Source organism: Megascapheus bottae, chromosome 5, assembly GCF_031878675.1.
Source record: "Megascapheus bottae isolate mThoBot1 chromosome 5, mThoBot2.hap1, whole genome shotgun sequence".
Taxonomy (NCBI): domain Eukaryota; kingdom Metazoa; phylum Chordata; class Mammalia; order Rodentia; family Geomyidae; genus Megascapheus; species Megascapheus bottae.
Genome location: NC_143513.1, coordinates 77,321,726 through 77,336,510, shown reverse-complemented (window position 1 = coordinate 77,336,510; position 14,785 = coordinate 77,321,726). Strand labels below are relative to the sequence as shown.

Sequence of the window (14,785 nt, the reverse complement as noted above, 5' to 3'; positions counted from 1 at the left end):
AGATACAATATAGAATCACCCAGCTGTGCAGGCTCAATCTGCAGGGTGAAATTCACACCTTGAGTCCTCTCTGCAGAAAACCAGTCTTTGGGCAATCGTTCAGAAAGTACAACAGCATCTCTGGGCCATAACCCAGAATCTGCCTATACCAAAAAATTACCCCCTCCCTTCCCCCCTCTCTTTCTTTCTTCCTTCCTACCGTCCACTCCTTCCTTGTTTTAATTTTCTGTGCTCCCCTTCCTTCTTGCTCCCTCCTTCTCTTCTTCCAGGCTGCTGTGCAGCCATCAACTGCTGTGCTAGGAAATCCCCACCATGAAGCAACAGAGCCAAGAGAACAAGGACTGAAAAGCCTACAGCTGCCAGACAATTAATACTTCTTCTGTGGGATTATCAGGAATTTTGCCATACTGACAGAAAATTGCCTAATAGACCAGGAACTTTTAACGTTCAGTGATAACTCTACCTTTATCTTTTATCTACTAAAGCCCTGTCTACCACGAGGGTCTTCTGGCCAATGCTGAATGTCAGTGTGAGTCAATGCTATATTCAGTGTCCCTTGTTGTCTAGGCCAGGAAAGCCCAGCACCAGGCAGCATGCATGTGACAGCTAGGACATCTACAACTTGAAGCCTCCCTGCTCTGTTCTGACAGTGTCTGAGAAGGAACGAGGTGGCACAGACTGCTGTTGAGACTGGGGCCTTTGAAGGGGCAGCAGAGTCATCCTCATCTCCCCTCACACTTTCTGTGCAGAGAGGAGGCCTCCCTGCAGCGCTGTGGAGAAACTGCTGGCACAGAAGTACACAGCTGTGTGGGAGGGGGTGGCCGAGTCCACAGTGAGGAGGAAGTCCTCCGTGTCTGTTCTGGAGACGCTGTACCCATCAGGGACCTCTCCCTTTTCGATGTTGCTCTCTCCCCTGGAATAATGCAGTAGCCTCAGTCCTTGCCCAGGTTGTTGTCTATACCAGTACATGTAGTCATGGTTGTTAGTCTGGTGGCAAGTCAAGGTCACCTGTCGTCCTGTCTCTGTGAGCTTGTGACTTGGATTTTGGGTGATGGCAGCCTCCATGTGTCCTGTAACAGAGAACGATCCATGCCTGAAGATGCCCCACAAGGAGAAATGGGTCTCTCTGGGTGTGGGTGGGGAGTCCACCTGTACTCATCACTCACCTGCCCACAGAAGACAGAAGGCCATGTGGATGAGCTGGGTGTCCATGTCGGGAAGTCTTGTGTCTTCAAGCCTTCTGAGGAGACAGGAGAAGATGGCTTCTCTGAGACTCCGTGAAGTTCCCTTCCCCACCCAATGCCCAGGCAGCTGCTCATCAGGCACGCCCCTTCTCTGCAATGACAACTCCTGTTCTAGTTTGCATGCACAGGTGTATGGCATTTATCAGAGCAATTTAATGCATGAACGGAATTTAACAGGTCATATTGGAGTGGCATTTTCAGTTTGTTTCTAAAAGGAACTAAATATTTTAGTGTTTCCACAATCTCAGGAAGGACTTCTGTTCCCCTGGTCAGCTTTTAGGACCACTGGAATACACTTCTTTTTCTTTACTCTGCTGCAATTGTAATTCTCCTACTGACTCAGCAAAGACTCCTGGTTGTCTTGCCACTTTCTATGGCATCTATCTCTAACTAGCTTTTATTAGTCGTTTCCTAAATACTAGAACGTCAATCTGCCATCCAACCCTTCAAAAGCCATCTTATATCTAGGGTATAAAGTGTCAGAGTCAGGGACAAGAATGCTGTTTCACAGTCGTGCAGGTGAGGCTTCAGGCCTCAGTTCTGTCTTCGGAGAGATGAAGTCTCCCTTGTTTCAGTCCAGCAGAGGGTCCTGGAGTTCCCATATCCTGCTGTTTTTGCTTTCTGTCAAAGGATATGAAGGCTAATTACCAGTGGGAATGAGCTTTGGGCTAACAAATAGAGATGACTGCAGTACTTAGGGTCACACAGAAAAAAGTTCTGTCTTCATTCAGATATTTCCATTCACCAGAAAGATATTGAGTTAGCCATAACTTTCCTATTATGAAAGAATATCCCCACTCAATAGCCTTGCCTGTTATCATTTCCTAGGTAGGCCATGACGGAATGTGAACTCTCCACCACCATACAACTTGACTGAATTCGCATGGTCTCATAAGGAATAACTCAAACCGAGACCAGTCACATTCTGGATACAGAAGCAAATGAGAAGCTACCAGTGGGCCTTGGAAAAATCCAGCTAGTCCTAAACACCAAGGACCACCAACAATACGAGCCTGTAGCCCATGTTTCTGCCAAAGCAAATAAACATAGTGTTTACATGTAAATATATATAATTTTAACATTATTATCTTTAAAAGGAGTTACAAATTCACAAAGTACATGTGAGGAAATCTATCTTGATCCATGTCACCCTTTCACCATTCTCACCCATCTGAACCCCTTTCTTTCTCTTCTTAATACTGTAGCATAAGCATTCGATTCTAGCTGAAGATTTGCAGGTTTTTTGCGAGGGTGGCTTAAGACACATGGACCAACACAGCTCTTAAGACCATTTTCAAAATAAAGTGGGTTCTACCCATTATGATAGTCTTTCAAACACTACCAAAATTCTTAGTAGTGTTAAGTATCGCCAATAAATATAAGCTTTTCATTTCCTTTTAAACTCATTACTGTATCGCTAATTTTACTTTGTGGAAAACATATATGTCATGTTGGACTATCAAAGGGCAAGTGTTCTCTGTATAAAAGGTCTCTGTGTAGAAGCTGAGGCAGGTACGGTGTCCTAGCAACCATAACCCATAATGTGACCTGCCACTACTGCTCAGCTGCTCGTGAAGTGAAGCGACAGGATTGTGCTACCTGCCATGGCACAAGATCAGAAAGCACCCGAGAATGTCAAGAGAACTTCAGAGAGTGATGTGCAGGGAGCATGCGCGTCCTACTGCCCATAGTGTTACATATGAACCATTAGGAGAGTCTCTGAGCTGCAGCTTTCTATCTATGAACTGAAGCCTTGAGATCTCACATTTGAAGAGGATACACTACTGCTCATGTGTGCATTAAAATATCTAAGATGTAACCTAGCACAGATGAGAGGCCCTGCCACTGTGTTCACAGAAGGAGAGGCTGTCCAGATATTTAAGACAGGAAACACTCAGAAGCTCTCTGAGAGGAGCAGACTGAGAAGGGGTGGCTAAAGCCCAAGAGGCCTCCTGGGGTTTGCTGTGCCTGGCATCAGCTCCCCCCACCCCCTCATTTACATCATCAGCTGGGGCAGGAAGTTTGGGTAGAGAAAGCCAGTCCGTGTTCAGGGCTGTGCCAAGCTGCTGGCACACAGATACACCGCCGAGTCCCCCAGCTCCAAGGCGCTCATGGTCAGTGTAGAGTGATAGTCATTGGACTGCCGAGCTGAGAACCGGAAAGGGATGCTTCCTTTCTCTCTCTCTGTTCCCTGAAAATACGAAATGAGGAACTGGGGACTCTGCCCCACAGCCTGCTGGTACCAGAACACAGTGTCGTGTCCAGAGTGGGGAACGCATTCCAGAGTGGACTTTCCTCCCTTTGCTTTGATCAGGTGTCGGGGAGACTGGAGGACCCCAGCCTGCAGCGCACCTGGCAGGAGGAGACAGCAGGGAAATCCAGGTCAGGTGGGCATCAGATGCCAGCTACCCAGCTCTGCCCCACCTGTGCTCCTGACTCACCTGCTGCCAAGAGACACAGGGAAATGCTGCAGAGGAGCCTGGGGCCTCGGGCAGAGTGGAGGAGAGCAGGCCCAGGAATCATCTCCCTCCTGAGGGCACAGGTCTGAGTAAAGAGGGCTGGCAGAGAGGGGGGCAGGGAGAGAGAGAGGGGGAGGTGTGGCTGCTTCTCTTGACCCTCCTTTCTGATAGTGTGGAGGACTTGGAAGTGACATCAGCATGACCCATTCCAAGGCCTCTGTGGCTGAGGTTGCATCACTTCCCATGCCCTCCCTGTGTTGCATTTAGGGAGCCCAACTTGCTCACTCACCCCAGCCTCACACTGACATGGGGAGCAACCTGTGCTGAGGAAGTCAGGGCAGCACGAGGCGCAGATGGGCAGGCCTGAGCCGCTGGTACTGTCCTCTGAGGAAGCTGCTGCTTCCTCCCTACCTTCTCTGGGAGATGTGGGCCATTCCATGAAGCTGCATCACAGCCCCCCGACACGGATGACATGGAGCCCAGAGCACTAGATTCGTGAATGCCTTTGTGATTTGTACCCGTGGGTGTGTGAGGATCATGATTCTCCACTCCTGTGCCAGTGCTCCCTTTATTTATCTAAATTCATCCCTGCCTGGCCAGCAAGCCAAGTCTCTGAACCCACACTTCTCCTAGGCAGGCAGCAGCTGGTCAGTGGGCCCACATTGCCCTCTAGTGGTCATCCAGGCCTCCACTGTCTGAACCAGCAGCTGGCTGCCTCCTGAAGCTGGCCTCAGGGGATGCCAGCACCCAGCACAGCCCTTGAAGGTTGGAAGATTTAATGCTGCATTCTCAGCTCTTCCTGTGGAAGCCATGGATGCAGGAAACATGCTTTCTTTCTGAAATGAGAAGAAAAGATCCTTCCTCTCTTCAAATAGTGTTGTAAGAATGTGGAAATCCAAGAGCCATTAGGTACCAGCTTCCCTGAGTGTGGTGGGACCTCGGGAAAGCATCGTCTTTAAGCCATGTCAATGTCTAGAAGGTAGCACCATGGATTCCATCAGTCAGGGAGTCTCAAAATGTCTGGAGAAGCAAGTCCAGCACTCATGGGAAGAGGAAACTGTCCACTGTGCGTCTTCCATTTTGAAGATACATTTCAAAATTATTTTGCTGGTTTTTAGGTTGAATCATTTCTTCATTTTGCTCTGATTCATAGAAATCCTTTGAATTGTGAATATATGTCCCATATATTTACATATAAATTATATAGTGTACATAATGAATATAATCCTCATTATATTTTATAAAATGTATTATTTAATGCCTAGAGCATATGCTCTGTCCTGAAACTTAGTTTGATACTAATGCTCATAGCTTGGTACTTTTTTCTGTCTTTAGGTTTACTCTTCTATTCTCTTGACTTACGTGATTGAGTTTCTTGTAGGAGACCTCTAGATGTATTGGAATAGTTTTGATATTTTTATGGGGTGTTGTGGATTGAACCCAAAACTTTAAGTGAAGGTCACCTGGCCTTCTACTTAGGTGCTTTTTCCATGTCTCTTAATAAGGTCACTGACATTACCCAGACAAAATAGGATTGTTTATCTGGTGACACTCTTGTCTGCTTTTTGGTATTTTTTCCTTGCATATCTTTTTTGTTCCTTTCTTAGTTTGATGAGTCAGACATGTGGGGTCGGGTTACCACTTTCAAAATTCCATTGTATTCTGTTGATTTGACAACTATACCTCAGGCCTTTGTTGTTTTAGTGGAAATTCAACTAATTTACAAGAAACTATAAGAAAGCATGGTCCGTTTAAAGTAGCACTTTCTTAAGCTCGTGTCAAAACATGGATTGCAAAACTAAAAGAAGTTGTAGTGGATTAACATGTTTGTAAGAACTTTTGTTTTTCAAAATAATGAATTACAAATAGTTATTTACAACACCCATACATTTGTACAAATATTATGTTAATCAAAATTATTTAGAAATTCTTCAAGAGAATTCATAAGTATTGTGTAAATATATACAATTAAAAAGAGTACACATGGATGAGTAATACTCAAGTTATTGAAAAGATAAGAGAGAATGAATTGAAAGTCTGCTGAGTATAAACTGACACGTGTACTTTGGAAAACTCATAGAAACCAACACTGAAGATGAAACTGGGGTGGATGTTTGAGGAACTCCTTTTGAACACATTGATTTCTATTGTATAAAATCAAAAAATTAATTTTGTGTTGCAAACATGGAATGGTAAAAAATGAACAGTATTTACTAATGAGTGGTATTGTCCAAGGAAATTTGAAATGTGAATATAGGTTAATATTATTTTTAATATTTTAATATTGTTATTGATGGTAATTTTTACATACAAGCTTGATTTTTTTAATGACTGATAGCTATCAATTATCTTAGTGGTACTTTGTTCTGGCTGGCCCACTCTTTAATTGGTATATGCGTGACATAGTGACACTCAGGTCAGGAGTTTGTTATAAATGTATGAAACTTTATAATCTCATGGGTGAATATTTACTTGTTACTGTCTTTTCGATTAAGCTTTTGAGTTTGATACCAGCTGTTGAATCTTGACTATAAATGTAATGTCAGAGAGCTTAAGTTGAGTTTTTCCAATCCCGGATTCCATGCTGTGTTAATTCAGTGGTGATTTCCTGGCTTCCTGCTGTAAGAAGGGTACCCCTTTGGGTCGAGATCATTTATTCCCTTTGGTGAGGAAAAGGCCAGAGAAGTTCCAGTGTTTGGGGCCTCTGGGAAGGATGATGGGGGCCCTGTGGTTTGTGCTCAGAAGGGAGGGGGCTGTGCCACACTGTGGCTAAGCTGCTGGCACACAGGTACAGGGCTGAGTCTCCCTGCTCTGCAGGCTGGATCTTCAGAGTTGAGAAGGAGCCATTGGGCCTCTCCACAGAGAACCTGTCACTAGGCATTGCAGGTTTGTCTGCAGCCACTTCATACTGGAAGTGAGTCAGGTACTCTGGGCCTTGCCCCGTGCTCTGTCTATACCAGAAAAGACCCACATGTCCAGAAATGGGGTCACACCTGAGCAACACACTCTGCCCCTTCTTTGTGACAATGTGTCCGGGGGACTGGGAGACTCCAGCCTTGGCATGACCTTGAATAGAGAAGGACATTGTTGTTCAAATCATTACATGGACACACACACACACACACACACACTCAGTAGTGCTTGTCACTGCTTGGTGACTCACCAGTGCCAAGGAGGAAGAGGGTCACCCAGCAGAGGAGCCGGGTGCTCATGGCAGGATGAGGGTGAGGATGAGGAGGAGGTCACACACCACAGGGTTTGTAAGCAGCAGCAGGGGGGAGGGGCGTCCCTGGCCCCACTGGGAGTTGCTACAGTGACATCCCTGAGCCTAAGTGTGATGTGACATGAATTAAGCCTAGGATACAAGCAGCCCTGAGATGCACCCCTGTACCATGAGCCAGTAAGAAGGAACAAAACTCACTGTGAGCTATGTTCAAAAAAGTGGGGAAAAGAAAAGGCATAGAATTCACAAATCATGGATCCTCTGAAGGTGATTTCAGCACTGGCTCATTCAGACAGAGGTCTGTCTGGTTGACCCCACCCTGAGCCCAACCCTGTGGCTTCCTGGGTCTCACCGTGGGTCTCTGGGCCTCTCCTCACTTGTGTCCTCTCACGTGGCTGTTGAAACCTTCCTATTTCTCCAGTGTTCCACATCAGAAACCTGAAGGCCTACTGCCATCCACCTTGAGAGATCTCTCACTTCTCTCCCCATTTATGCACTGGCCTTGTCTAAACTTTCACGAGGAGTGAGAGACAAATACTAGAATCACATATAGAAACAGTGACTTTTAAAGTATTTTTTTTTTATTTAAGAGGTTTCATTATTGTTAGGGAAATGATTCCTTCCCTTGGCGTTCTCCTGTGCACCCTGGAAATACCTGCCCAGACCGTAACCCTGGCAACTGGCATGTCCCCCAGTGGGAGGTGCCCCTGTCTGAAGTATTTCTTCATCCTCTGATGTCACATCCGCTTCCCCTGTGGCCACACTCCTCCCCCTATTTAATGTCTCACTTCCGGCCATAAGCTCTCTTTCTTCCGCCTGACTTCATCTTGTGCGGCTGTAGGTCTGTTTTCTCTCTTTCTCTGTCTCTCAATAAACCTTCACCTCTTAAACTGCGTGGAGTTTCCTTTCGGGAAACCTTACAATTGTAACATGTCCATACCATAATTTCAGTTTCAACATTGTTAGGGAAAAAAGAAAACAGGCCTTATGTATGAGACCACATGGATTGGTTAACACTATGGTAAAGTAAAGTTCAATCCATTTTCTACCTTCTAAAAATGAAGGCAAGATGTGTGCATGAGAAAGAGAACTCACCATTCTTCTGTGTGAATGTTGAGAAAATCACACTCTAATTTTTCTCTCAGCAGCCAGGAAGAAAATGAAATGATCCAAAGACTAAATCAGGTGAAGAAAACAGGCTAAATATGTGACTTATTTACTTCTAATAAAGACCATGTTGCAAGAAACAGAGTTCCTCCAAAATGGAGAATGTGGAACAAATAGTTTTCCCAAAAATTGATATCATTCTGATATCAAGTACTCTTAAAATCCAGCCACTTCCACTTCAGTGTAGGTCCCGAAGGCTGGATTCAGGGCTTCTGTGTCTGTTCTGAGCCTTCTCCCGCAGCCCCTGCTCTTACTGTCAGCTCCCCTCCACCTTGATTCGTGTCCAATGCCACCACAGACGTGATGCACTCTGTCTTGAAGTGAATCCCAACGAAGTAACACATGCCCAAACCATGGAGACATGCCAATTAGCTTCTTATTCTTTTCACTGTTCTTATCTTCATGTTGTGGTGGTAATGGAAGTGAAATATCTCTGAATCGCTATGTTAAACAGCAGTGAGCTAACAGACTAACATTGCAATCCAGGAAGACTGGGTTTTCCCTCAATCACAAAGCACTCACGTAGCCTGGGCAGGGTGCTGGGCTTGAATCCCAGCACAAACAAAATAGGATTGTATGTCAAATATAATTATTTAATGCCAATCCCAGTGATGAGAGAGACAGACACATAATTTCTCTCTCATTATTTAAATAGCTGAAATACCATCAACTATCAATCAACAATTTTAAGTAATGCCCTAAGAATCTAGTGAGTAATAAAGGGCCTCAAATATTGGGGAGGAAAGGGCTGGAAGTGTGAACATACCAGACTCCTGGCTTTTGGCAGTTTATGATGACTACAACTGACCTTGTTGGAGGAGGTGACTTACACACAGGTCATGAGGTTAAGCTATAAAGGGAGAATACACTAAATGGTTACATTGAGAAATTTAAATAAACCAGCTTTCCAGGTGACCTAGAGCTGAAATCAGTCTTAAACTTGTCTCATATATTGGGCAAAACAAAAATAATATTGTCTGGAAGATAGAGCTATAATAAAAATCAATTCTACATCATCATGTCTGGCACAATAATTTAACAAATACAAACCTTGTGACTATACAAAAACTGGCAATGAGAATTAACACAAGATAAATTTAAAAAAAAATAGCTGGCAGTATATTGAGTACCATCTTAGGCTTAGCAGGTATAAGGCCCTTAATTCAATACCTACACAAAAGAAGAGGAGAGGAGGGAAGAGCTAGGAGTCGAAAGGAAATGGGAAGAGACAGAACAGAAACAAAAAAAGAAATGAGGAGATGGGAGGAGAGGAGAAAAGAAGAGAGGAAAGAGGACAGGAGGGGAGTAGAGGGAAGGGGTGGAAAGAGAAGGAAAGGGAGGAGAAAAGAGGGAAGGAGTGGAAGAGAATGGGAGACAAGAGAATAGAAGGGAAAGTAAGGGAAGGGAAGGAAAGGGAAGAGAAGAGAAGACAAGAGGGAGAAAAAGAGAGAAGACGGAGGAAGAGAAAGAAGGACATGGTAACTGTAAGAAGCGACCTAGCAGGTTGGGGGAGAACCAGCTAAGAATCATGATAAAGAGATGGTCAAGGTCATATTCATCCATCCCACGATGGCTTTTGTCAGACAAGTAGATTGGATAAGGATCCATGAATGACATATTTGGACCCGCAAACAGGCTGCATAAGGAGAAAAGGGATGGCAGGATGGGCTGGGGAAAGAGCAAATACCTTCAGAAAGTTCCCAGTAAAACACTTCCCACAATGTACTGCTCCCCAAATACACACTGAACCAAACCTGAACCTAGATTAGATTGTGCTGGTTCCAATGCAAAAGCTTAGAGCTCTCTAGTAAAAGTAGAATTTTGTTTAACTTGGTAGTGGGATGTGTATTTCTCTGCAGTTGCAAAGACACTGGCAAAAATACCTACAGTTACCATTACCATCAACGTTACAAACACAACGCTATCATCATTCACTTGTTTTCATAGAAACCGAGGAAAAAAGTCGAGGAAACACTGCAGAAAAAATGGAGGAAAGTTCCCCTGGGAAGATAGAGAGGAAGCTGGACAAGGAAGCTAATTCCAAGGATGTCACTGGAGCTCACAGTGAGTCACTGGGGAAGCCACAGAGGAGCAGCAGAGGAGATGGCTGATTGCTCAGGTTTCAGTGCCATCCAAGGTATTCAGTTGATGGTGCCCCTTTGGTTGACAGAGCTTTGTGCACAGTTGGCAACTGCCCCTGCCTTGCTGTGGCTAAGCTGCTGGCACAGAGATACACTGCAGAGTCCTCCAGCTGTGCAGGCTCAATCTTCAGGGTGGAATTCACACCTTGAGTCCTCTCTGCAGAAAACCGATCTTTGGGCAATTGGGAGCTCTCCACAATATCCTTGTTCTGAAAGTACAACAGCAGCTCTGGGCCATGACCGGGGATCTGCCTATACCAAAAAATGACATTGTGGCCAGAAATTGGGTCACACCACAGAGTCACAGCTTGCCTTTTCTCTGTAATCTTGTATCTGGGATTCTGAGTGACCCCAGCTTCTGTGAGTGCTATGGAGGAAAAGAGAAAGAATCGGTATGGAAACAATCAGGATTGTTCCAGGGGAGATGTGACAAGGACATGATGGGGTTGCAAAGACTCACCCATCCCCAGGAGACAGAGGGACACACAGGAGAGCAGGTTGGTGGCCATGGCAAGCTCACCACAGGAGGTGGCTGCTCAGGCCCCAGTCTTCATGCATGGCAGCAAGGAGGAGCCTCCCCTGGCCCCACACAGCAGCTCCCTGTGATGTCACTGTCTCCAGGAGGTCACTGACTTCTGTCCAACAGCTGCAACAAGCCAATGTAGACCTAGAGGTTGGATACATAGTCATTGCCTGTGGAAGTTCACCCAGGGGTCCAACGCCTTAGGAACTGAAGCTCCCTCCACCTTTCCAGAAATACCTTCTGTCCCCTGGGTATTTCTATTTGATGGTAACAAAGCAACTAAATGGAGGAATCAGCTAGTGACCTCTTCCTTCTGCCTGCAATTATCTAACCTCTTCAGGCATCTCTCCTTCTTCAGATCCTGCTGGACTCTCTTTTAGTTATTAAGGGATAAGTTTCTCTGCTAAATACATTACATGAGGCAAGCTACACTACAGGAAGTAAAACAATTAAAAACGTTATTTTTTTTTTACAAAAAGGAAGTGATATGCTAGTTAGAATGGCCATGATTAAGAAATGAAATAACAGCAGATGCTGGAGGGGATGTGGCCAGGAAGGATCACTACTACACTGTTGGTGGGAGTGCAAACTCGTTCATCCACTATGGAAAGCTGTATGGTGGTTCCTGAAATGACTAAACATAGAGCTCCCCTATGACCCAGCAATTCCACTACTTGGCATTTACCCAATCATCCAGAAACAAGGGCATACTAAATCCACTAGTGCGATGATGTTCATTGCAGCACTATTTACCATAGCAAAGATATGGAACCAACCCAGATGTCCCTCAGTTGATGAATGGATCAACAAGATGTGGTATTTGTACACAATGGAATTCTATGCTGCTGTCAGAAAGAACGATGTTGCCCCATTTGTAAGGAAATGGAAAGACTTAGAAAAATCATATTAAGTGAAGTAAGCCAGACTCAGAGGAACATAGGCTCAATGGTTTCCCTATTTGTCATAATCAGTAATAACCTTGGGCTCTCCTAGTAGAGATTTACAATGGAATAAAATCTAGATACAAATGGCCATGCAGTGTGATGCTAAATAAACGGACCTTCAAGATATGGAAACAAAAGTCATATAGTGAGTGACTGTTGTCCTTAATGTACAATGTTATCTCTCATCTCTTTTGCTGTGCCTGGTTATCTCATATTGTTACAATATTTCACCTTGTTAACTCATACATTCTATATATGCTTAATTGGTTATTTGAAATTGGATACAGAAGGGGGGAAATCAAGATGAGTGGGGGAAGGAAGGGGAGGGAAATGGGGACCATGATCTGAGAAAGGTATCAGTGTATGTGAAGTAATGCACATTCTATCTGGTGAATATAGTGTAACCCTTCTAATAATTACAATAAAAATATATGGAAAAAAACAAAATAAAATATAATTTAAAGAAAAATTTGAAAAAGGAAGTGATAGCCCAGTACTCAGTCCAATGGTCCTCTGTGCAGACAAGTGATTAGAAATAGGATTTTGAGGTTCAGGTCACTGGGGTTTCAGTCTCATGAATGTATTGTTGTCCTGATGAGTTCTTAGCTGAATGAACTCTTGGGCTAGGGAGACATCTGCAGAAAGTGAAAATTGGTTCCATAGCTGGACGAAGTGGCTTACAGGGACTTTTCTCTATATATGCACATGCATTGTGCCCCCTCCATCGTTGCTGGTTTTGACTCTCTTGTGTATGTTTATGTGCTTAGTATTCCTTCCTCTTTCCTTCCCTCTGCCTCCATCCCTGTTTCCTTCTCTCCCTCCTTCCTTCATTTCATCTTTCCCTCTTTCCTTCCTTCCTTCCTCTCCTCTGGCTCCCTTTCTTTCTGCCTTTCTTCCACTTCTTCCTTCTTTTTATTTTCTGTGCTCCCCTTCCTTCTTGCTCCTTCCTTCTCTTCTTCCAGGCTGCTATGCAGCCATCAACTCTGCTGTGCTAGGCAATATCCACCATGATACCCAACTTAAGAGAACAAGGACTGAAAAGCCTACAGCTATCAGCCAATTAATACTTCTTCTGTGGGATTATTCAGGAATTTTGCCATACTGACAGAAAATTGACTAAATGACCAGGAACTTTAACGTTCAATGACAACTTGCCTTTATCTTCCATCTACTACAGCCCTGTCTAAAACGAGAGTCTTCTGGCCAATGCTGAATGTCAGTGTGAGTCAATGCTATATTCAGTGTCCCCTGTTGTCTAGGCCAGGAAACCTCAGCACCAGGCAGCATGCATGTGACAGCTAGGACATCTACAACTTGAAGCCTCCCATTCTGATCTGACAGTATCTGAGAAGGAACGAGGTGGCACAGACTGCTGTTGAGACTGGGGCCTTTGAAGGGGCAGCAGGGTCATCCACGTCTCCCCTCACACTTTCTGTGCAGAGAGGAGGCCTCCCTGCAGCGCTGTGGAGAAACTGCTGGCACAGAAGTACACAGCTGTGTGGGAGGGGGTGGCCGAGTCCACAGTGAGGGGGAAGTCCTCCATGTCTGTTCTGGAGACGCTGTACCCATCAGGGACCTCTCCCTTTTCAATGTTGCTCTCTCCCCTGGAATAATGCAGTAGCCTCAGTCCTTGCCTAGGGTATTGTCGATACCAGTACATGTAGTTGTGGTTATCAGTCTGGTGGCAACTCAAGGTCACCTGTTGTCCTGTCTCTGTGAGCTTGTGACTTGGATTTTGGGTGACGGCAGCCTCCATATGTCCTGAAATAGACAGAGTGACCCAAGCCTGCAAAGGGCCCTCAAGGAGAAGTGGGTCTCCCTGGGTGTGGGTGGGGAGTCCAACTCTACTCATCACTCACCTGCCCACAGGAGACAGAAGGCCACGTGGACGAGCTGGGTGTCCATGTCCGCAGCAGGGCACACTCCTGTGTCTTCCAGGCCTCTTTGGAGTAGGAGCAGAGGGCTTCTCAGTGCTGTCACCTTCTCCATCCAATGCCCAAGCTGCTACGTGCTTGCCACGCCCCCTCTCTGTAATACCGACTGTTTCTCTAAGGTCTGTACAGGTGGATGGCATATATAAAAGCAATTTTAGTGTATATTCAAACATCACAGCTCGTCATAGAGGCAGTTTTATTTTTTTCTAGGTACACCTTTACAATTATTGTTTTCACAGTTTTAGGAAGGATATCCATTTCTCTGGTCATATTTTATTACCACTATAATAAATTTCCAATTGTTAATCTATTAAGTTGTGATTAAGAAATTATGTCTGGCTTAGGTCCACGAACTTGTTGGAATACTTAAATATCACCGACGAATATCTATTTGTTATTTATTTTCAATTCAATGCTGAATCACTATTTTTACTCTGTGGAAAACATATCTCATCTTGAACTTATGAGTTAAGAGTTTTCTGAATAAGTTATCTCTGAAATGGAGGGCAGACACCCTGTCCTAGAAACTAGAACCGGTAATGTGACCTGCCACTGCTCTTAAGCTGCCTGTGCAGTGCAAAACGTCAAGAGAACTTCAGAGAGTGATGTGCAGGGTGCATGCGCGTCCTACTGCCCATAGTGTTACCTACGAACCATTAGGAGAGTCTCTGAGCTGCAGCTTCCTATCTATGAAGTGAAGCCTTGAGATCTCACATTTGAAGAGGATACACTACTGCTCATGTGTGCATTAAAATATCTAAGATGTAACCTAGCACAGATGAGAGGCCCTGCCACTGCGTTCACAGAAGGAGAGGCTGTCCAGATATTTAAGACAGGAAACACTCAGAAGCTCTCTGAGAGGAGCAGACTGAGAAGGGGTGGCTAAAGCCCAAGAGGCCTCCTGGGGTTTGCTGTGCCTGGCATCAGCTCCCCTCCTCCCCCTCAGTTACATCATCAGCTGGGGCAGGAAGTTTGGGTAGAGAAAGCCAGTCCGTGTTCAGGGCTGTGCCAAGCTGCTGGCACACAGATACACCGCCGAGTCCCCCAGCTCCAAGGCGCTCATGGTCAGTGTAGAGTGATAGTCACTGGACTGCCGAGCTGAGAACCGGACAGGGATGCTTCCTTTCTCTCTCTCTGTTCCCCGAAAATA

General features: G+C 45.1%; 1 gene segment (V, D, J or C); it reads right to left on the bottom strand.

Annotated features, from left to right (window-relative positions):
- Positions 1 to 732: 732 nt before the first annotated feature.
- On the bottom strand, positions 733 to 13,690 carry LOC150063692 (T cell receptor beta variable 10-3-like). The segment is given in 2 exon segments: positions 733 to 1,070; positions 13,561 to 13,690. Coding segments are annotated over 2 exon segments (468 nt in total).
- Between the last annotated feature and the right edge of the window lie 1,095 nt (positions 13,691 to 14,785).